This window comes from Chrysemys picta, chromosome 8 (genome assembly GCF_011386835.1).
Source record: "Chrysemys picta bellii isolate R12L10 chromosome 8, ASM1138683v2, whole genome shotgun sequence".
Taxonomy (NCBI): Eukaryota; Metazoa; Chordata; order Testudines; family Emydidae; genus Chrysemys; species Chrysemys picta.
Window position 1 is genome coordinate 105,133,665 of NC_088798.1, and position 21,271 is coordinate 105,154,935.

The 21,271-nt window shown below is 48.0% G+C and overlaps 1 protein-coding gene across 2 annotated transcripts in view; it reads right to left on the reverse strand.

The window, feature by feature from the left end:
- Positions 1 to 11,085: 11,085 nt before the first annotated feature.
- The window catches only part of GLRA1 (glycine receptor alpha 1), a 67,839-nt gene continuing 57,653 nt past the window's right edge, over positions 11,086 to 21,271 (reverse strand). Inside the window, exon 9 of one of the 2 annotated variants that reach the window (XM_008166486.4) lies at positions 11,086 to 12,249. In XM_008166486.4, coding sequence (XP_008164708.1) covers positions 11,959 to 12,249 — 291 coding nt within the window. In that variant the 3' untranslated portion in view covers positions 11,086 to 11,958. Of the gene's footprint in view, positions 12,274 to 21,271 lie in introns of both variants that reach the window. The other variant, XM_065555112.1, reaches the window with a different exon arrangement.

Below are 21,271 nucleotides of genomic sequence, written 5' to 3' on the forward strand. Positions count from 1 at the left end.
CCGTAAGGGTCTTTCTTCACTGCAGTTAACCCAGGCTCTTACTCTAGGGGTGATCCGATTCTGGTTCCTGTCCACACAATACAAGCAGGGGTTATTGCAGAAAAATTCTGAAGGCAGGGAGCAAAGTTGAGTCAGCGTATAGAACATTTCATATATGAATATATTATAGCCTGCAAATTTGAGGCGCAGGAGTACAAAAATTGGATCATAGGGACCTATGAAAAGAGAGTGTGTGGGTGAGGGGGAGTGCGGGGCAAACCAAGGTTTGGGTGGTGAACTGCCCTCTTTTCCCCATAGTAAATTATGCCCTTGACTAAAATCACTGACCCAGGTTTAGTGGTGCTTGCAGCCCCACCTAGCTGTTCATCTGAGGCTGGTGGCTAAAGTCTGAGATCTGCTTTCACTCAGGCGGGTAATTCACCCACTTTGCAGTGAGGATGCAGGCTAAGCCACTCAAGTGCTGATAGTCCTCCAATGTCTTCCCATGTTTTCCCCCCATGCGCACAGAAGGACAGGTAAGTTCTCCCACTATTCACTGAGCGAGAACCCTAGAAAGGCTCATCTTACTGCAGCCCAAAGAATCATGGGCTGGGTCCCTAGAAGTCTTAGCGCCGCAGGTGAGTGCAGCACCAGTGTGGGCCCCATAACTGGAGTATGGCTTTGCAGTGCAGCTGCTCACAACCAGGCTAAGATAACACAGGTGCTCTGCAGTGTGAAGACTTACTCTTACAGCTTTCTAAATGCACAGAAGTGGCACTCATTTAGTTAAACCGGGCAACTTTGTGTGTAGATGCTCTCATACTGGTTTATGCCTGGTTTATATTAGTTTAGCTCCCTCATGATGGTTTCCCAGATACGCTACAAGTCAATTGAAATGCGTCACTCGGGAGGTCTCAAGAAACCATAATGTAACTGCACTGAAAGCACAAAAAGCTCCTTCCCCCCCCCCGCCGTTCCAGAGTAAAGGCCAAAGTTTTGTTTTTAACTTATCCTATGGTGCCTGAGCAACGTAGAGTATACCATTATGTCCCCCCAGCTCCAGAAACAACTCCAGCCTAAAATGTTCCTTAACTGAAAGGGACTGGAGTTTAAATATCTAGACGCAACAGGGTGAGTTGAGAGGGGGGATTCAGTGTGAAGTTAGATTGTCAGTCTTAACGTCCCACAGTCTATTCATGGTAAAAATCCTTCATTTATGTATTTTCAGAGCCACATTTAGCACACATCTTTCACCTCACGTTAACAGACGACCCTCAGTGCTATTTGATCCCTGTTCACAACCAACAGAATCCATGTAGATGACAGATGATATTTGTGATGTACCAACCCACTAACAATGAGTGTGAAGGTAAGAAACAAGCATAGGAGAAATGCATGAGCTCTATTTCTAGTCACTGCAAAAGCCCACAACCAGTGAGTTGTTTGATGGTTTTCTGAGCGTACGGAAAGGACAAAGTCAACACCACAGACCAAGGTCCTGCCAAATTTCATTCAAATGTAAAAGAAAAAAAGTCCCTCTAGAAATCTGAAGATGCAAATGTGTGTGTGTGTGTGTGTGAGAGAGAGAGAGAAAAATATACAGGGGGGCACACACTGATCGTGTAGTTAAAAATTAAAGGGCAAGTTTTCAGCCCGAAGTGGCTTTTTCAGGGTTGTGTTATAAGTCCCCTGAAGCAGGTTTTACAGTGGAAATGCCAGCAGACCCTGACCTCTCAGGAAATGAACAGGCACCGTCCTGTCCTCCTCACCACAGTTATTGGTAGGATTTAGAGCCCAGCTGGAGTAGGTCCAGAGGGAGTTGTGCTCTTTGTAGCTGGCATCTCCCTAGCAAGAGGAGAGCAGCCAGCACCAGGAAGTTTTACAGACCACGGGCACAATTCAGCCCTGGCCCATGAATTATTCGTTGAGTGCTGAGAAGGTGGTTAGGTAGTCCCTGCCCAAAGGAGCTAGCAATATGCTCCTGTCTATCAAGTTACGCCAGGACTGAATTTGGCCCAAGGAACTTTATACTAGCACTCTAAGTGCTGCCTCTATGTTTATCCACAGCAGTGCAAAGTCACACCTAGGATATCTCCCCGCCTCATCTCCACCACCTTATGGACTAGACCCATCTAACAACCACCTAAACACAATAAACGCCAGAATACAACTAGACAATTGCAGACAGGAGGGGTGTGGCCCAGGATCCCAATGCAGTCGGCCTTTAGATCCCTGGAGGTAAAGTACGCAATGACCAGGTTTGATCTGCAGACTGGCAGAAGCCTGGACATATGAATGATATAAAACAGAGTAGCATCTACAGGTGCTGCCCCCCCTGCCTGTTAATCAGCACATGGCATGTTCACCTTTTGATCTGTCAGTGGCCAGTTGAGTGCTTTAAATGCCTATGGAAGACAAATAACAGAATGTGGCATGAAAAAGAATCTCTCCTGTTTATCAGTTATTAATGAATCCCCCCCTTCTCATCACATACTAGGATGCTTACAGTTGTGTTACACCTCCTCATTCACCAGGGAAATCGGCAACTCCCTACCCTATCAGCTGCAGTCCTCTCTCTCTCTCTATGGCATGAGCCTCATTCACATCAATTCCCCTGCTGGATCCACGTTACAATAGCCAACACTTGGCGTCAAACTGGAGTTACTTCCCCATTGGTACAATGCTGTAATGAAGGTACAGGGGTGGGAGTAGGGAGTTCTTGGAAATGACCAAGTTTCCAGGTCTCATCTTTTTAACTTACGCTTGTAGCATCAGCAAATAATAAATACTAATAATAGTGAATCCCAAATATCAGGCCTTCATTCCAAACCAAAGACAATCCTTGCCCTGAAATCAAATTTTAATTGCAGGGCAAAGAGTGTATGGAAGAAAAAGCCCAGATTTATGCTGTCTCTTCACTGCAGCAAAAGATGGGGTTTTACCTTGAGTTAGCTATACTGACGTAAAACCCTAGGGGTGATAAGGCACAGGTAACTTTTAACCTGGATGTAGCTAGTTGAGGTCAACACTATACTTCCCACCTGGGCTTTACCTTGACTAGATATAGCGAGATAAAAACTCAAATGCTTTGTCTCTACTTAGAGTTTACAGTCAGATAGCCAATTCAATGTGAAAACACACTATGCTTTGCAGTGAAGACAAAGCTCTATTGGAAAATCACACCTCAGCACCCTGTTCCAGAAGTGACAATCCAAACCGAGAGAGAGAGAGAGTGTGTGTAACAAATCTTTGTGCCCAATCAAAGGAAGTGGTTCATTAAATTTAAAATGGAATTGCTGGAACATTCCTACCTAATGAAGATGCCTGACTTGGTTAGATTCGCCCCCCAGAATGGAGTGCCTATCAGATCCAGTAGTGAAGTTACAATACTTCTTATCAAAACACAGGTGTCTTTGGGATTGTACTGTATACATGCCATTAGTTGCTTAACCATGTTTCTTGCTCAGATGAGCTGATGACTAATTCAGGTTAGAAGAGAATGTTCCCAGTAAGGAATTGGATTTTTTTTTTGTCCTGGAGAGCGTTGAGCAGGAATCACCCGAAAGACTGAGAAGGCCATATTCTATTTCCTACTGTTGGAGTTCATGAAGAGAGAGAGAGGGGGTGACATCAAGGGACCTCTGTCCTTTTGTGTCATCTTCTTCTTGATCTTGCAAAGTCCTGGGTGCTCTCAACTCTCTGTGAGTTGAAGGCACTCATAACTTCGTAGAAGGAGCACTTCCCTCCTGCAGGATTGGGACATTTGTTTATCCTGTAAAACGTGATGAAAGTGGAGGCCCACAGTAATATTCTGCATGTGTGTGAAGGGGTGCTTGGGCATAGAAGCGTCTCCTCCAGCCCCGCCCACTCTTAAATTGAAGCCAACGTAGCAAGGCAAATTCAGGAAGAAAAGTTTAGCCAACAAATTAGAGGGAAAGTGTTCCTCAGTCTTGCACCAGGCTACAGGAATCCTATTTATTGAGATGCCCCTTGGCAGGTATTATGTAGGTGAAATATGATGGTGGTATCAATCAATGGCTCATTATCAGTCAGTGGGAAACAATAGACAGGACAAGGCTACATTCAGCCACACCGTGAAGACAGTGGGGTCACACCAGGGATAAGCTGGGCCCTACATGTCTGACAGCGGGCAAGGTTCTACCTGAGCCGGAATTTGATACTGGGCTTTGATTTAACGTGACACAGGGTCACTTCTGAATCATCACCCACTGGCTCTCCAGCACTGGAGCACAAACCAAGGTGAGTTCAGTCAGTCTAGTGGGGGACGGAGCTCTGATCACTATATTCCCATCTCCCACAAGTCATTCCTAGATAGGCCTTTCGCTAGCAGTGCTTCCTTTATAGCTACACCTGATCCAGGCTAACTTTGCCCACTGCTTGTAGGAGCTTTTTACCCAGCATGCCTTTCTGGGGCTGGCCTTTTAAATTGGGCCGAGTCCAGCAGCTGCAGCCCTAATGGGATCATTTTCACACTGTGCTTTTGCTAGCTGCTGGTACGTCCCCGTTAGCTGCTGCTATGTTTTCCCTTTCCGATTCTTGCCCCTTCTCCCAGGGCCATTGCTTTTCGCTCCACAAAAAGAGAACGGGAAATATCAGCAGGAGAAAAGAAATTCATCTGCACATTCACTGATGCAAAGGTATTTTCTAACTGGGAGATGGGTGAACTGGTTTGTTTCTGCTGGAGGGTAGGGGGTTGGAGAAGATTGCTGGGCATTTCCAGTTTCTTAGTGGATTTAAACATTGGCAAAGAGGAGTGAGACCCTGGCAATGGGATCGTCCTTGTGGGGTGGGCGTGGCCTGAATTGAGACTGCTGTACAAAGATATGATGCAAGTGTGGGTGCACATCTTTCTTCCAGGTGAGGCACTCAGGCCGAGCTGCAGTGTGACACTGCAGGGTTAGTGAGGGCACTTCCCGAGACAGTGGCAGCTGGAGGTCAAACATTTAGGTGGGATACAGTAACTCTCCTTAACTTCCACAATGCTCCTTAATGAAAAGGGACTGCACCCCTGCTGCCCCGCCCGAATGCTGATCCCCCAGCTGTTCCCTTAAACCAGTAGCTCTGCATGGCTCATTCGGGGGGATGAAGGCACATTATATTCTCTCATGTTCCTGCGCTGGGCAATGCCCCAGCTGCCCCTGTGACAGAGCCTCTGTTGTGGGGAGACTGTCTTCTAAAGTGAGCCGATGGGCCTATGCAGTGTTGAATTATTTGAGAGCTGGACAGTCAGTGGGTTGGCTGGTAAAGGAATCTGAGTTTGAATCCTATACTTATGCCCTGGGCTCCTAGGAGCTGGGAGGGCCCTTATGAGGCATTCTGCAGGGTTTGGGCCCTCATGAAAGGGGTCATCTTGGAGGGCTCTGTCTGCAGCCATTCATCTCTGGCAAGGACGGTGTTTGGGGTCAGGTGAAAGAGAGAGGAAGATCTGCTTTGGCAGTGAGAGATTGGTCCTGACCGTTTGCGCATCTAGGGTCTGAGGCAGATGTGGGGGAAGAGGGAGAGGGGATGATTCCTAAAAGGGAACAGTGAGTTTGAGCGTAGCCCATGGCGCAACCAGCGATTGAGCAGGGGAGGGGTGATCCTGCACTGATGATCTCTCTTTTCTCCACTGAGTGTCTTGTTTAATTGCATTCTAAGATGTAAAGCTCGAACCCTGTGATTTATAGACATGCACTAAAACAGTTCTGGGAGACGAGAGAAGGGTCAATAACAGCCATGCCATGAAAAGGACACTCTTAAAAAAGCCATTATTCTCTGAATATGCACTAAGCGAGCGCATTTCATTCCCACATTAGTTATCTGAGGCTGGTTTGAAGCTGTTTAATGGGATTCGGCAGAATATAATTTCCATCAGAGGTTGTTTTTTCCTTACAAGCAATGTAATTTTTTTTGGTGAGGCTTTGCTTTATCTTTATGCTGACTTTGGGATCTAGTGTTCTGATGGAAAAATTGTAGCGGTGAAACAGAGGAACCGAAGTCACTTTGCAGACCCCCAGGAATAAGTAACAGCCTTCTGGTATAGATTAGTTTGAGAAAATGAGATGCATAAACCTAAGCAATGAAGGTGGTACTGATCATTAGTGAGAGAAAGGGGAGGGAGAGAGAGATGGGTAATGGCCCTGGTTGGTATCAGAGGAAACCTTAATGATCCTAAAATTATTGCATGCTAATTTCCTCTTTGGTGCTAATCTTAATGCCCTCAAGAATGATCAAGTACCTTAATTATCTCTTTAACTAATGAAGTGCCTCTATAAAAAAAATGGTAGAAACCTATTCAGAAAGAGGAGCAGTGTTGGAGCTTCTTTCCACCAACAAGCACAGTTTTAAAAGCTTCCTCACGGGAACAAGAGACTAGTAAATGCTTCCTGTAAGCCAAGGGATGAAAGCCTAATCCTTCTCCCATTAAGCTGCGTGGGTGTTCTGCAATGGACTGAAACGGGAGCGGGACTGGGCCCTCAAAGAAGAAAGGATTTGCATTCATGAAGGCATGGTGGGACACACAGCTTCCCAACAGAACAAGGAGTAATGATCTCAAGTTGCAGTGGGGGAGGTTTAGGTTGGATATTAGAAAAAACTATTTCACTAGGAGGGTGGTGAAACACTGGAATGGGTTACCTAGGGAGGTGGTGGAATCTCCTTCCTTAGAGGTTTTTAAGGTCAGGCTTGACAAAGCCCTGGCTGGGATGATTTAGTTGGGGATTGGTCCTGCTTTGAGCAGGGGGTTGGACTAGATGACCTCCTGAGGTCCCTTCCAACCCTGATAGTCTATGATTCTATGAACTAACTAAGATTGCTTTCGGCAGTGGGTCTGTGGCCTTTACAACTGTGTTTCCTGGGAATATGCACTACAGTATTCTGCTGATGGACAGGTTATGTCCCATAACTGCCTACTACAGGGTTTCTTGCACCTTCCTCTGAAGCATCTGGCACTGGCCACTGCCAGGGTCAGAACGCTGCAGTAGATGGACCCCTGGTCTGATTCCAGGTGATCCCTACATTTTAATCAAGTAGGTTCGAGAATTACAAAAATATGGTTTTATAATCTCTATGAAAAATAGTCATTTTTTTAACATAGTGAAACCTTTTCTCCTAAAAGTTCTTTTTAAAAAATAATAATTTTGAAATGCATGGACTCTTTGCCACCAACTTCAAGAACCTGCAGGATCCCTGGGACTATAAATAAGACACAATGACCATTCTAATTTGAGCCACCCTGGCTCCGCCTTGAAATTGACAAGGCTCAAGCAGCACTATGTGGGGGGGAAAAAAAGTTTGACGCGTAAATCACTTATTTTCTGTTGGCAGAAGAACTTTCAAAGTTGTCAGTGGTCTCAGGCTTTGATCCCACAGGGAGCTGAACGTGCTGGCCCCGATTCAGCAAAGCTTTCAAACACAAACTTAACATAAAGCACATGAGTACTTCCATTGAGATCAATGGATCTGCTCACAGGCTTAAAGTTCAGCACGTGTCTTTGCTGGATCTGAGGGCAGAATGCTCAGGATCAAGCACTTTTACTGAATTCCGCAGCACGATAAGGTACAGCTGCATCTCTTGCCGATTTCCATGAAGCAGGATTAAGACCCGAAACTGACTTTGATTGTGAATTATAATTAAAAAAAAAATTAGTAAGGAAAAATGAAAATCTATATTACTACCACGGTGTATATTACTATTATTTTTCGCATTCAATGGTCATGTTTACATGTGAGAACATTAATTCCTGACCATGTGGTTATACTGTTTCAGCCACGTCTGGAAGTAACAATGGGTAACAAGGGGTAAAAATTTTCAAAAGTGGCTTAGTGATTTTGCTAAGTCCCATTTTCAAAAGGGATTTAGGTGCCTAAGTCTCATTTGAAAAATTTACCCCCAGATCACTCTTTGTTTTTCTGGCCATTACATAATATTATGATTTGCCCTTAAAACCACCTTCTGAGCCCAATTTCCGTAAAGGGTTAACTGCTACAGTAATGATATGATTCAGATATGACAGGAACCTACAGTGCAAATAGGGAAACTTGTAGGTTGTTGCTAATACATAGTATTGCTGGCAATAATAAAGCAGTATACTTTGGAGAGCAGGCAGTTTCTTTTAGTATATACGGGGTAAATACTGTATGTAGAAACATACCGTGTGAAACCTTCCATAGTTGTCAGTGTTTGGGTGCTACAAGGATGAGAACTGTAGAAAAAACTAAGGGCTCTTCTGTGTGTGGAATGTGACCAGCAGAACTATATTCAGTGGTCTGATTATACTGCTGTATTTCTGCTGGTCAGTTTCCCATTTAGATAGACAAGCCCTTAGCCTGAGATATCACATAAATATTAACTAGCTATGTAATGGGGAGGAAATGACAGAGACCTCATTGTGTTTACACTGAATGGCAAAACTTGACTTTAGCACCACAGTAACTGGGTCCAGAATTTAGTTGCCAATCTCTCCCAGTTTGGCCCCAGCCCTACAAGGTGCTCCATCTGAGTGGATCTATATGGCCCCATGGAGCCCTGTTGACGTCAGTGGGGCTCCATGCAGGTGCAGCCGTCTGCCTGCATTCAGGATCTTTCAGGATCAGGACATATGTCTCCTATTCTCTTCCAACATCCCAAACTAGACAGGACTGGGGATGACAGATGAACTTGAGCTGCAAATTTGACCCTGGCTTCAGATCTGGAGCTGAACTTCCCCAAAGTTTCAGGGTTGTTTTTGCTCAGTGCCCTTCTCTAAGCTGGATCAGAATCCAGTTAATCAGAAGCATGTTTTCTTGGCTCTTGCCAGACCCGGGTCCGTCCCCCCCACATCATGCTCTGTACATGGGATGAATTGGAAAAAAGCAAAAAAGGATGTAACAAAGTTATAACAAAAGCTGTAACAAAGTAGGCTCGAGATTCCCTAGTATTGCACATCGATACGTGTGGTTTGTTAACCATCTAATGGCCACTACTCATAACAGCTCAGCTGCCATCGTGGTTCAGCAGAAAGAAATGTGCAGATGAGAACTCTCCCTACACCTGACCCCTCCTGTAGTTCCCTTGAAGTCAGTGGAGTTGGAACTGAGCTGAACTTAGCCCAAACTAGGAGTCTGCATCAGAATTTGGAAAGGGAAGGGAAAAATCATTATTTAATGGTCAGGATCCAAACTGTTAGTGCCAAGGATGGATCCAGAATCCATTTCACATGACCAAAGACAGACAAATACAGGCAGGGCTTTTCCCTGTGCTCCTCCAGGGGAACACGTGGGGGTATGGGGCGGGTTAGCAGCAAAGTCTGCCTTGGTGGCAGACAGGTAGGAAATTCCCTCAATCTGCTCATTCACTTCAGGTCATGACAAGCTGTTGAGAGCAATTCCCCGGCACACAGCTGGCACAACAGGCCATTCATGCCGCAGAAGGTTCAATAATTCAACAAGCAAACTCAAGCCAGCAGCAGTCTCGGTCCCCAGCCAAGACTCAAAGTCATCTTCAGATTAAATATCGGCTCTGCCCGACTGCTTTGTATTCCAGTGACTTCTCCCTTCCTGGGAACGCTCTGTTACCCGGCGACAGAAGAACAAAATCCTCAACGTACAAGATTTATGCTGCTTGAGTGGAGGGAGGAGACTGGAAAGGGGCTGGACTTTCACTCCTGGTGCCCACCCCAGCAATGATAACGAGCCCCTGAAGCTAAGCGGTACCTCTTGCCAAGGTGTTAGAAAATACTGCATTTTGCCCTATTCTGTGCAACAGACACACTTTTTTCCCCCCTTTTTTCCTTCTATTTTTAAATAAAGTGCATTTAGTGCTGGTGAAAGGGGCTGGCCCGGCACCCCTGCAGACTGATGTCTGTCCACAGAACCCGTAGTGCCTGGGCAGCCATGGGCAAGCTTTCTCCACCCTCGTCCCTCCCCTTCCCAAGGTGCATCTGGTCTATGCTAGAGTGGCGTTCAGCCTCCACCCTTGGCCTCTCTGCTCTAAGGCTGGCAGTTGTGACATGGGCTTGTGGACTGGGAGCTGAACTAAGCCCACCAAACCCTTTCACCGCTCTCCCATCAGATGGCTGGTTGCAACTGACCTGGGTCAGATCCGAGTTGGTGTCCGAGGCGAGAGGCACTCTCTAGTCCATCCCTGGTCCAGTAGACCTGTATAAAACGGGCTGGCATTTTGCTTTGCGTTGCCTTGTATCACATGTAGCGATGCAACTCCTGAAATCAAACGCCTGCCTCCTAAATGGATAGAAATGGATCAGTCCTGCCCCAGGCCAGTTGTTTCCAGCTGCTGAAAGGCAAATCCTGAGCAGGGGTGTTGGAAACCTCCCGAGGCACCTCTGATTTGGCTCCCTTAGTTCAGCATCCTGGTCTCTACAGCAATCAAGACCCAGCCCGGGTGCTTCAGTGCCAACTGATTGTCTCGTCTTTCCCATTCGCTGCTTCTCTTTTCACCTGACACACTAAAGTGCACAAATAAATAATAATCATAATAAAAAAATACAGCCATGGCAGCTCGGCAGCCTGGCTACTGGATCGAAGATGGCCCCAAAGACAGGGATAGGACAGCAACTATTGTGCTCACCTGCACACCTCAGCCTGTCTTTGAAATGCCAGCAACAGAGCTGTATTAAATGCCCCATCCCTACCCCTAACACCGACATTACACCTGCATCACAGGGCAGCCCCCCTGCCTATCTGCATCGTTCCCGTCCCCTCTTCGGATGCCTGCCTCCTGCAAGCCCCATGTAAATGTTAATGGCCTTCCCTTCTCCTCATCTGCTTGGCTTCCTCGGGGCTCCCACGGGGACTGGATCCACCCACCAAACAATAGAAGGAAAAGAAGGCTTGTTCCTCTTTCCTTAGACATCAAAGCTAAATGCAGTACTAAAAAGTTACAAAAATATAGTTGGGCCATCAACCCAGTCTCAATATTCTTATTACTGCTATGCAATCCAGAAAATAACGACCGCCCTTTCTGTACAGTTACCACCCTCCTCCCCACCCCAGCCTGTACCAATACAACTCAGTTCCACTTATTTCTCTATCTTCTTCCTCACTATGAGGTGCGCAGCATTAGAACACATGGATTTTGTTTAAAGCTCTATTGAAACACAATTGCTATTTGTTTTTCCCATTCTCCCTCCACCCCCCGTCCCAAACAAATATGGTTGAAACACAAAGGCTGTTTTAAAACAATTTTGTTACTTGTGCTAAGGGTAATTTCTGCCTCTTGAGATTGTCATTCTTTTGGTTTGCTGAAAAGGACAGCACATTCTCGCCCTTTCTAATGCCCTCATGTTTTCAGATTTTGCATTGGGTTAGTCTCTAAAGGGGATGGGGACTATATTTGCTTTAACTAAGAGAGACAAAATGTTGGATTTTCAAATCCTTGGCCAAAAGAATGACCCACAGCCTCTTCCTTAAAGTTCCTCCAATCCATCCCAACTTGAAAACACAGACACCAAACCTAGGGAAGCATAAATGACTCTCTTGTGTGTATGTGTGTGGTTTTTTGTTTTTGTTTTTTTTGCGTGCTTGGCTGGAAACTGGTATGGCCTTTATATAGCAAAAATCAGATTTAAGCATCATTGCAATATCTTCTGCACATGGAATCATGAATCATTCCAGTGGCTTTAGAATTTAAGCTGTTAATAGGCTAAAAAAAGGATTTTTTTTTGCATTATAATTAAGCATGAATATATATTTAATATATTACACTGCTTGGACTGCCGCTGTAGCAATCCGAACCTTCCTATGCTGTAAAACGCCTAGCCCTCAGCAATCCCCCAATTCAAGTTTTGGAAAACTTCCTTCCCCAGCTCCTGGTAATCCTCAGTTTGTATATTTAAAAGTCCCCCCCCCCCCCGTTTATTTTAAAGTAGATATTGCCACATTCTTAAATTCATGCATTGCTGCATTGCTATTGCACATGGGTATAGAGGATTGCTTTCTCCCCTCTCATCCCGTTTGGCTCTCCTCTCCGGGCGGCCCTGCTCACTGGTTGTGCACGTCCTCCCTGCGGACGATCTTGTAGATAATCCAGTAGAAAATGTTGAAGATGAGGAAAGCCATGGGGAAGCCGATGCGCGAGATCTTGTCGATCTTCTTGGCTCGCTGGATGAAGAGCTTGCGCATCTCGTCGGGAGACCTGCAGGCGGCTGGGGCTGGGTTGGCCGTGTTGTTGTTGTTGGCTCCTTTGACCGAGATGCCGTCCTTGGCTTGCAGGCAGGCAGGGCCCATCCCATAGGCAGAGAAGTTGAATCTGCCTTCTCCGGCTTCGTCCTCCTGAAACAGATTCATCATAGGGCTCTACTTAAAATAAGATGGAGACAATGCACCCTTGCTATAAGGCTCTCCACTGATGGCCTTCAACTCCACTGGTGGACACAGCTTTCTTGATGTATTGGACAAGCCCTTTGTCTTAGGAGATCAGCCTTATAGAGGGGTGCTCTCTGTATTATGCACAGATGCAAATCAGGGGATCCAGCTGCAGTTGGAAAATAGGATTGACTTCTCTTTCCTTAAGGCTAGTCATTGGGTTTTTTGGGTGTTTTTTCCCCCAACACATCCCCTGTTTTGCTTCTGCCCTCCTCCCCCCATACCTTCTTTTTCGGCTTGCCCAGAAGGAGTGGGCTCCATGTAACTCGTATAGTAAGAGCCACAACATGAGAATTCCTATGGAGTTACATGGACTTGGCAGTGTCAAGGGCCGTCCATGAAAAGATCTCTGCAGGTGTTCTGGAATTAGCAACGAGCCCACCTTCCATTTCTTTATCCGTTCCTCTAAGTCTCATTGTGGCCCTGATTCCCCTCTTTCTCGGGAAAGATGTTGACATGGTTTCATCTCCTCCCCATTTAAGGAAATAGTCATCCCACCTGCAATTCAGTAGTGTGCTGACATTTAGTGATAGGCGACTTGCTCGCCAAGAGTCTGCACTGCACAATCCAATGCCTAAGTAACAATACTGTGTCCTTAGGTGTCACTCCTTTTATCTGCACCGCAAAGTGCTTTACAAAGGAAGGTGTTGGCCCCATTTCCCAGATGGGGAAACTGAGCCGTGCAGTGACTTGCCGAAGGTAATACAGCGAATCAGTTGCTGAGTTAGGGATAGAAATCAAGGTCTCTTTACTCCTGGTTATGTGTACTATCCACTAGGCCAGGCTACTAATGATGCTCAAAATCCAACAGTCAGCCGGCAAGTCCATGTAACTTCTGCCCTAATTTCTGAAGAAATGCATCCTCTCCCGGTAGTGCTTTAACGGGACTGAATCTATAAATGTGCAGTGATGTGGCACCAGCCAAGTCCAAGTCCTCCCTGATCTTTCTAAACATGTCTCCCCTCCCCTCCCCCATCAGTCCTTCTTTGCAGAGTGTCTTTTATGGATGGCCCCTACCTTGGGCGTGTAGCTGCACGGCATGGGTGAATTACACACTCACAGCTGGGTAACTACAAAGTGGAGCCAAGAGCACGTAAGCACAGCTGAGCAAAAAATAAAATAAAGCCTTGCTTTTATTTTTGAGACCAGCTTAGCAAGCTGGGGAGGGGTCCGACTTACTGACACGATGTACCTACTCCCCGTCCCTCGCTGGGTTCCTTCTGTAGGCCCTCACCACCATCCCGTCCCCTCCTCTCCTCCTGGGGGTGTCTATTTGTATGGCTTCCTTTGCTATAGTATCTGAATGCCTACTTATCGCCTCCATTTTACAGATGGGGAACTGAGACACACAATAGCTTGCCCAAAGTTGGGAATTCAGCCCATCTCCACCAAGTCCCAGGCTAGCACTCTAATCACAGGTCTATCCTTCCTCTTTTGTCTCAGGGCTGGGTTTTCTGCAGCCGCATTCCCTTCCTCGATACTCCACTTCCTGCCATACCAGTGAGCCCCTTTCCATCACTGTACTGCTTTCTGCAGTGGTCCTAGATATCTCCTATAGGACCCAAAGCTCCTGAATGTCCAGCTCTGAGAGGAGATGAGAAACCTCCTCGGTACCATGCACGTTGTTCCCAGACGGAAGTAATCTGAGATGAAGGAAACTTTTCCATTGCTTGCCCCCTGATGTCGATTCCAAGGAGCCTCCACCCACATGGCTCTGTGCTGGGGTCAGGAAGATGAGCAGGGGGCAAGGCACCTTGAATCAGAGAAATGTCAGGCTGGAAGGGCTCGAGAGGTCATCTAGTCCAGCCTCTGGCACTGAGGCAGGACCCAGTAAACCCAGAGCATCTCTGACAGGTGTTTCTCCAACCAATGATGGGGATTCCACAACCTCCCTTGGACGCCTGCTTTAACTCTTAAGTTTTTCCTCGCATCTAACCCATATCGCCCTTGCTGCAGATTAAGCCCTTGTCAGTTGATGCTGAAATCCATGGGAGTTAGGGTTGCCAACCTTCCAGGATTGTCCTGGAGTCTCCAGGAATGAAAGATTAATGAAATTAATTAATCTTTAATGAAAGACTGTCATGTGATGAAGCCTCCAGGAGTACGTCCAACCCAAATTGGCAACTGTATTGGGAGTGAACAGGCCTGCGTGATAGGGGCCTAGCAATGCAGGTTTTCAGGGCCAAATCCTTCTGTTTCCAGTGGGGTAAACTTCTTCCTGAAGTCAATGGGAGTAACAAGGGACTGAATAAGGATTGACCTTAATGCGAATCAACTCAGGTATGCTGAGGCCAAATGCTCTGTTCTAAATCAACCTTTGATTTCAGCTGGGAGGGTTTGCTGAAGTGCTGGGAGTTTTGCCAGTGTAAAGACCGCAGGCCGAATTCTCCTCTCATTTACCCTGGTGCATATCAGGATGAGCCCCACCGGAGTCGGTGGCGGTACACTAGTGCGACACTGCGGTGGGATCTGAATTGGGCATTGAGTCGGAACATCGGGGTCTGGCTCACCGTCATTTATATTAAAGCCTAGAGGCCCCAGCTGATATCAGGGCCGCGTTATGCTAGTTGCTGTACATACACCTTGCGAGATACTCTGAAGCACAAGCATTCTCCATGTTTGCTTTGGGAAGTTCTGTTGATACTTTTGAAGACCGGGATTCCTGAATCATGGTGGTGCCTCCCCTTGTCCCTATCTGTCCCTCCATCAGGCGGGGGGAGAGACGGAGGGAGGAAGTGAAGAGCTGAGCCAACATCACACACAAACCAGGAACACACGGAATGAGTGAGTCTGGGAGACAGTGAGCAGCAGAAACCCGCCCGAGGCCGAGCTTGTCGCAGGGATAACCCTTCATGAAACACATCCTGACTCTCTGCAGAGCCCATTAAAATCTCTGTGTGCCATCCCCTTGGGCATTTCTGTGCCTGGGTAACATTGGCCTTAATTAGAACCAAGAGAAAAGGAAGTGAATAGTTCATAGAATTATTATTTCTACCATTTTAGTACCCCCCCCCCCCAATCCAATTTGTTTACTAGGCAGATTTAAATTATGGAGACCCTGGGAAACGTGGTTTATCAGCCAGCAAGTGGATTTTGCTATTTTAATCTACGTGGTAGATGAGGCATCAGCAATTAGCATTGAGTAGAAACTGGAGCGACTGATTTCTGAAGTGTGGGGGCCACTTTTAACCTCCACATGACCCGGTGCCTCTCTCAAGTCATGGAGCTTCTCTGAGCCAGCACCGTCATGTTCTCCTTTGCAGCAGATAGGCGACTACTTCCTACTGTTGCCAGCAGGTGGCAGGGAACCAAAGCAAGAAACCCAATGCTGCCAGTTAGCACAGCTAGGGATGTGCTCCAAGTGCAGGTGAGGCAGCTATCAAGCCGGGCTGGCTTTAGGAACTGCGGGGCCTGATTCGAATACCCGGCGACGGTCCGGGTCTTCGGCAGCACTTCAGCGGCTGGGGGGGAGGGGGTGTTCTTCACTTGCTTACTGAAGGACCCCACCGCCGCCGAAATGCCACCGAAGACCTGGAGCGAGTGAAGGACCCCCCGCTGCCGAAGTGCTGCCGAAGACCCAGAGTGCCACCGGGTGAGTAAAAAAAATTAAAAAGGCGCCTAAGGCACAGGGCCCTCTTAGGTGCGGGGCCCGATTCCAGGAAATCAGGTGAATCGGCCTAAAGCTGGCCCTGATATCAAGTACCTGATGAGCTACAGGTGCAGGCCTACACCTACATCATCTCAATGAAGACTGAAGTAGAAATCTCAATGCAACTAGCATGCAGTACAAACACCGTATGCCTGATTTTCAGAGGTGCTGAGAACCCAGACCCTTCCTCTAATAATCAGGTGCACGGTGCAAGACACATCTCAGTCTTAACTTTGGAGTCCTGACTACCATCTCCACTACAGGTGTGTCAGGCAGGGACACACGCACACAAACACACACATATATCAAATAATTGTGAATAATATTCACTGCAAATTTAGCCCTTTTTGTTCTTTATGAATCATTCATGGGCCAGTCTTGATTTTCTGTGAATTTATTTTTTATTGGGGAGCGCCATGTCTCTAGGGCCAAATCAGCCAATCGGGCCTTTTAATGAACCAAAATGAATTTAACTGGATGAGGATGGCAGCAACAAGAATAAAACCCACAAAGGGATCAAGCTGGCATTACCCTGTTCAGTCTCCAACTCCAGCAAATGATGAAAAGTCAATAGTGCTCTGTGAGACCAGAATGTTCTAGACCTTGAAGGGGCAGTAACCGCATTGTCACCACAGTTTTTAAAGCTGCACACACCATAGTACGTAGTTGCCAAAGGGGGCTTGGACAGTCAGTCTATGGCAGTGGTCCCCAAATGTTCAGGGTCGTGCCCCCCTTACCCCTGTCTGCCCCCCATCCCCCTAGGGCTGGGAGCAGGGACAGGAGTAAGGGGCCCAAGGCTGGGGCCGCAGCTGGGGTGGGTCTGGGTCTGGGAATGGAGTTGCAGCCAGGGGCTGACGACGGGGCTGGGAGCAGGGCCAGGTGCAGAGCTGCAGCTGGGCCATGGTCAGGGGCTGAGGCTCGGGGCAGGGCTGGAGCAGAGCTGGGAGCACAGAGGGGCTGGCTGGCGCTCCCTGCTGCGCCCCCCAAAATATTCCTCCATGTCCCCCTAGTGGGTTGTGCCCCCCAGTTTGGGAACCTCTGGGGTATGGGGTGTTCACAACTTGTTGCCTTTGGCTGTTTGCTGTTCATTATTTGTGATGTGTAACTGGTCATATGATATTGCTTCTGCTCCCTGATTGGCCAGCTCTCTCTCTCTCTCTCTCTCTCTCTCTCACACACACACACACACACACACACACACAAGCTTGCTGAATTTCACAAAGTGCCTCCCTATATAAATTGTGAAATTGCAAATAGTAATGGAATGAAAATGTCCCTCTTACATTGATTGAGCCAACTTCTCTATCTGCTGCTGGCCTTGATTTACACCTGTGGAAATGCATAGCCAAGTTTTTCCACCATTAGAAATGCGCCTCCATCCGAGTTGCACGTGCTCTTTGGGTAGTGGGATGCTTAGCGACCTGACTGGCATGCAGAGATGCTTTTTCGTAGGTACGAAACATGACTGAAAACGTGGCTCGGTTAATCACTAACTGCATATTTTGTGGGAAGGATATTCAACCCTTGGTGAGGTCAGTTGTACCTTCTAGTTCCTATGGAAGGACTCCAGCATGGAAGGTATCGGGGGGTATAAGTCTGCAAGCCGCTTTACAGGCTAGTTGAGTCTCTCACACTTGTGCGTGCTGCGGGGAGGGTGTTATGAATTTAAGAGCACAACGTGGTGAAAGTAACTTAAAGGACTTACTGGTATGCAGAGCGGCCAGGCTCCTGGACAAGGGGGGGACTCTGGGCCCCCAGAAGCGGCGGGGCCTTGGGAGGAAGGGGCAGGGCTGGGGCCAGACTCCCCCTGTCAGCCCTTCAGCGCTGCCTGGCCCACGCCGCCTGGGGCTCCGGCGGTGATTTAAAGGGCCCGGGGCTCCCAGCCACTGCCGGGAGCACCGGGACCTTTTAAATCGCCAGGCCCTGGGGCAACTGCCCCTTTTGCTCCCCACCCCCTGTCAGCGGCCCTGCTGGTACGTGGCAGTGCTTTAATGTCGGCTGTGTACCACCCCGTACCGGTGGCCACTTTCTTACCAGTACACCGTACTGGCCCATACTGGCTAACTTTCACCTCTGGGGTACAAATGAAATCCGGAAAGAAATTTTTTGTGGACAAGTGCCATTGCAGACAGGGAAGTCTAGCCCACTTACGTCGGCCACTAAGTAAAATGAAAATCAAAATGATTAGAATATAGCCGGTGAGTCTAGATTCACCTATGAGAATACATCACCGAAGCACCTTGGAGCATGTTGGTCACATGATATGAAGGGGAGGCAAGGGGACTAGCCAGGGCCGTCCCTACTCATATGCAAAGTACGCAGCTGTGTAGGGCACCAGGGAATATGGGGCACCACATTTCCTGGTGCCCTGTGCAGCTGCGTGCTGCTCCAGCCCCTGCACCACCTTCCCCATGGCCCTGCCCCTGCTCCGGCCAAGCCCCGCCCCCACTCCACCCCTTCCCCAAAGCCCCTGCCCCACTCCAGCCCCAGCCCCTCTCCCCTGAGGACTGCAGCAGGGCTGGGCCTGCACTCACCGGTGGAAAGTGCAGCGACCCGGCACCAGCTGCGCTGCCAGTGAGTGCTGGGGGGTGGTTCCCCCCTGCCCCCCAAGCCAGCCCCCCGCCCCCCCCCTCCACAGAAGCCTGGGGCCAGCCCCTCCTTGTGTGGAGGCCTGCCTGCCTTCCCTCCCCGCCCCCCCCCCCCCCCGAGTAGCTAGGGACGGCCCTGGGGCTAGCAAGTTTTGACCTGTACAGCCATAGTGGGCTGAAGTCCCCGTCAGCCAATCTGATCGCTCCTTCAGTGCTGCCCATTTTAATACATGATTTCATTCCGTGTGACATGTCAGTGCGTAGAAGAAAGAGATCAGAACCTGTCAGGGCACCGGGATAGAGCCATCAGGTTCTCCCGCTGCTGTACAATGTGCTTTGACTATATGCAATCAACCGCAAGTTTTGATGAGCGTGCAACCCTCGCTTACTGGGCATGTTTTTATTTATGCTTTGTTCCAATTAAAATTACTGTCAGATTATGCATGGATTGTAATAGCAGCCTTGCGTTTGGTTGAATACCTCTGGCAAACAGATCTTTTGAAATGACCTAACTAGAGTTTTTATTATTATTTTGTCAACAGTACGGCAGAGCGAGCTGCATGCAGCAAAAGGGATGCTTGAATCTGCACTAGGAGATAAAAGCACAATGAGGCACCCGTGCAGGATGGGTGCCTCATTTCTCACTCCCTCAGAATCAGAATGTGCTAGTTTTGTCTAAGTGACATGGCCTGATTGTGCACAACTGAAGTTAATGGGAGCTTTGCTGTTGGTTCCCATGGCCCATCGAGCACTTGTCTTTGTGCATTTATATGACATTCTTCATCCAGAGCTCTGAAAATGCTTTACAAAAGTGATCAAGCATTATCACCCATTTTGCAGATGGGGAAACCAAAGCACAGGGCGGGAAGTTGGTTGTCGAGGTGTTAGAGAGCTGTGAACAAAACCCAGGTCTCCTGGCATCTTATCCACTAGATCATGCTGCCTCCTGAAATTGTGAAAATTTCTCCGGCATGTGCGGAACCATTGTGCAGCTAGAAGTCCAGTTTCTCCGTGGTTTGACCTATTTTTCTAGAGTTCTGGGGTGATTCTTCATAACAAATTAACTCTTGCTATAGGCCAGTGATTTAGGTATGGTGCTGAAAATCCACTGCTTCTTAGTTGATTGTCCTAGTTAATTAAGTTTGCAGTTGTAGCCATGTTGGTCCCAGGATATAAGAGATACAAGGTGTGAGGTAATATCTTTTATTGGACCAACTTCTGTTGGTGAGAGAGACAAGCTTTGCAGAGCCAGACCCGAGGAAGAGTTCCGTGTAGCTCAAAAGCTTGTCCCTCTCACCAACAGAAGTTGGTCTAATAAAAGCTATTACCTCGCCCACCTTGTCTCTCTAGTTAATTGAGGGCACTTTTACAAGGGCATCTTAGTCCTCTGCCGAGCTCTGCGCTGAAGTTGTGGCATTTCATTACATTCAAGCCACTGCTCTTTGGAGCCCCCTACAGGACAGTGCCTGGCTCAGTGTAACGGGATGGGTCCTACATTCTTGTCTATGTCTTGTAAATGTTTACAATTCTTGGGAGAGTCCCATGGCACTTCGTCTAATAGGCTGTCTTCCTCTGCTGTAAGGGACGGGCCAGCTGGAGAGGGGGGTGTACTGTAAGACAACCTCTTGGAGAGAACAGACTGGCAGAGGTGTGGTTCAGCCAAGTGCTAAATCTTCCGGTCTATGCATAGCAAGTCCCCTGGGCTGAAGCCAGGGATCCCCGAGCAAGGCTGGCACTCCCAGTCTGAAGCAGTGGTCAGCACCACTAGCAAGACAGGCTGATAAAGCAGAAAACAAATAAATCCCATTCTTTAGAGGGTCAGATCCCTGGGCTCTGCGACTGCTCCCTTCCATGTTGCACAGCGGGAAAGCCCTAAGGGGCAGCTGGGAATTCCCCTTATAGAGGGGAATCCCTGGGTGATGTCAACCCGGCAGAGCCAGCTGCATGCTATGCGGTCCTCCTCCCTGCCTCAAGCTGTTCAGTGAGTGCTGAGCGGGTAGGTGCAGAGAATGCTGCGCGCTGCAGATCCTGGGCTGGCTGAGTGGCCCCTAGGGAACTTGTTCCAGGCAAAACAAATTAAAGCAGCCCTGAGCCAAATCATCCCCCAGCACTGGGGAGATGGAAGGCAGAAGAAAGGCAGCTTTGCCTTACCCTTTCCTAGCAGGTAAATCCTGCTAGTTGTAGGCTAGGGATTAGTGCACGTGCAATGTAATTGCTATAATGCAGTTACAAACCCTTAGTAAGCCGCTGTACGCTGACCCTTAGAGCAGTCCTGGGGCCCTTCCCAGAATGTTCATAGCGAAAATGGAAGGTGAACACGGTTGTGCTAACTGCTGGGGATGATGCGTGGAACTGGGATGAAGGTAAAGTTCCCTGATTTATTTCCTGAATGAGATGGTGCACCAATGGCAGAACGGCCTCTGTTCTTTTCTCGTACACTTTTCACTGCCCTGAAATCATACAGTTACATGAATACGCTGATCTGGACAGGTATTGGTGCTAACACAAATTGTGGAAGCTGGCTCCGATGGGCACTGCTTGCTTATTAATGACCAGAGCGAGTCAACCAACCGTTTATCAGAGTCCGTGCTGTTCCTTCCTCTTTCAGTGGAGACTTCTATTCTAGACACTCTCATACACTTGGTTGAGTCACATAGGTGAGATCTGGTTTGATTTTGACTCTTCTGTTTGC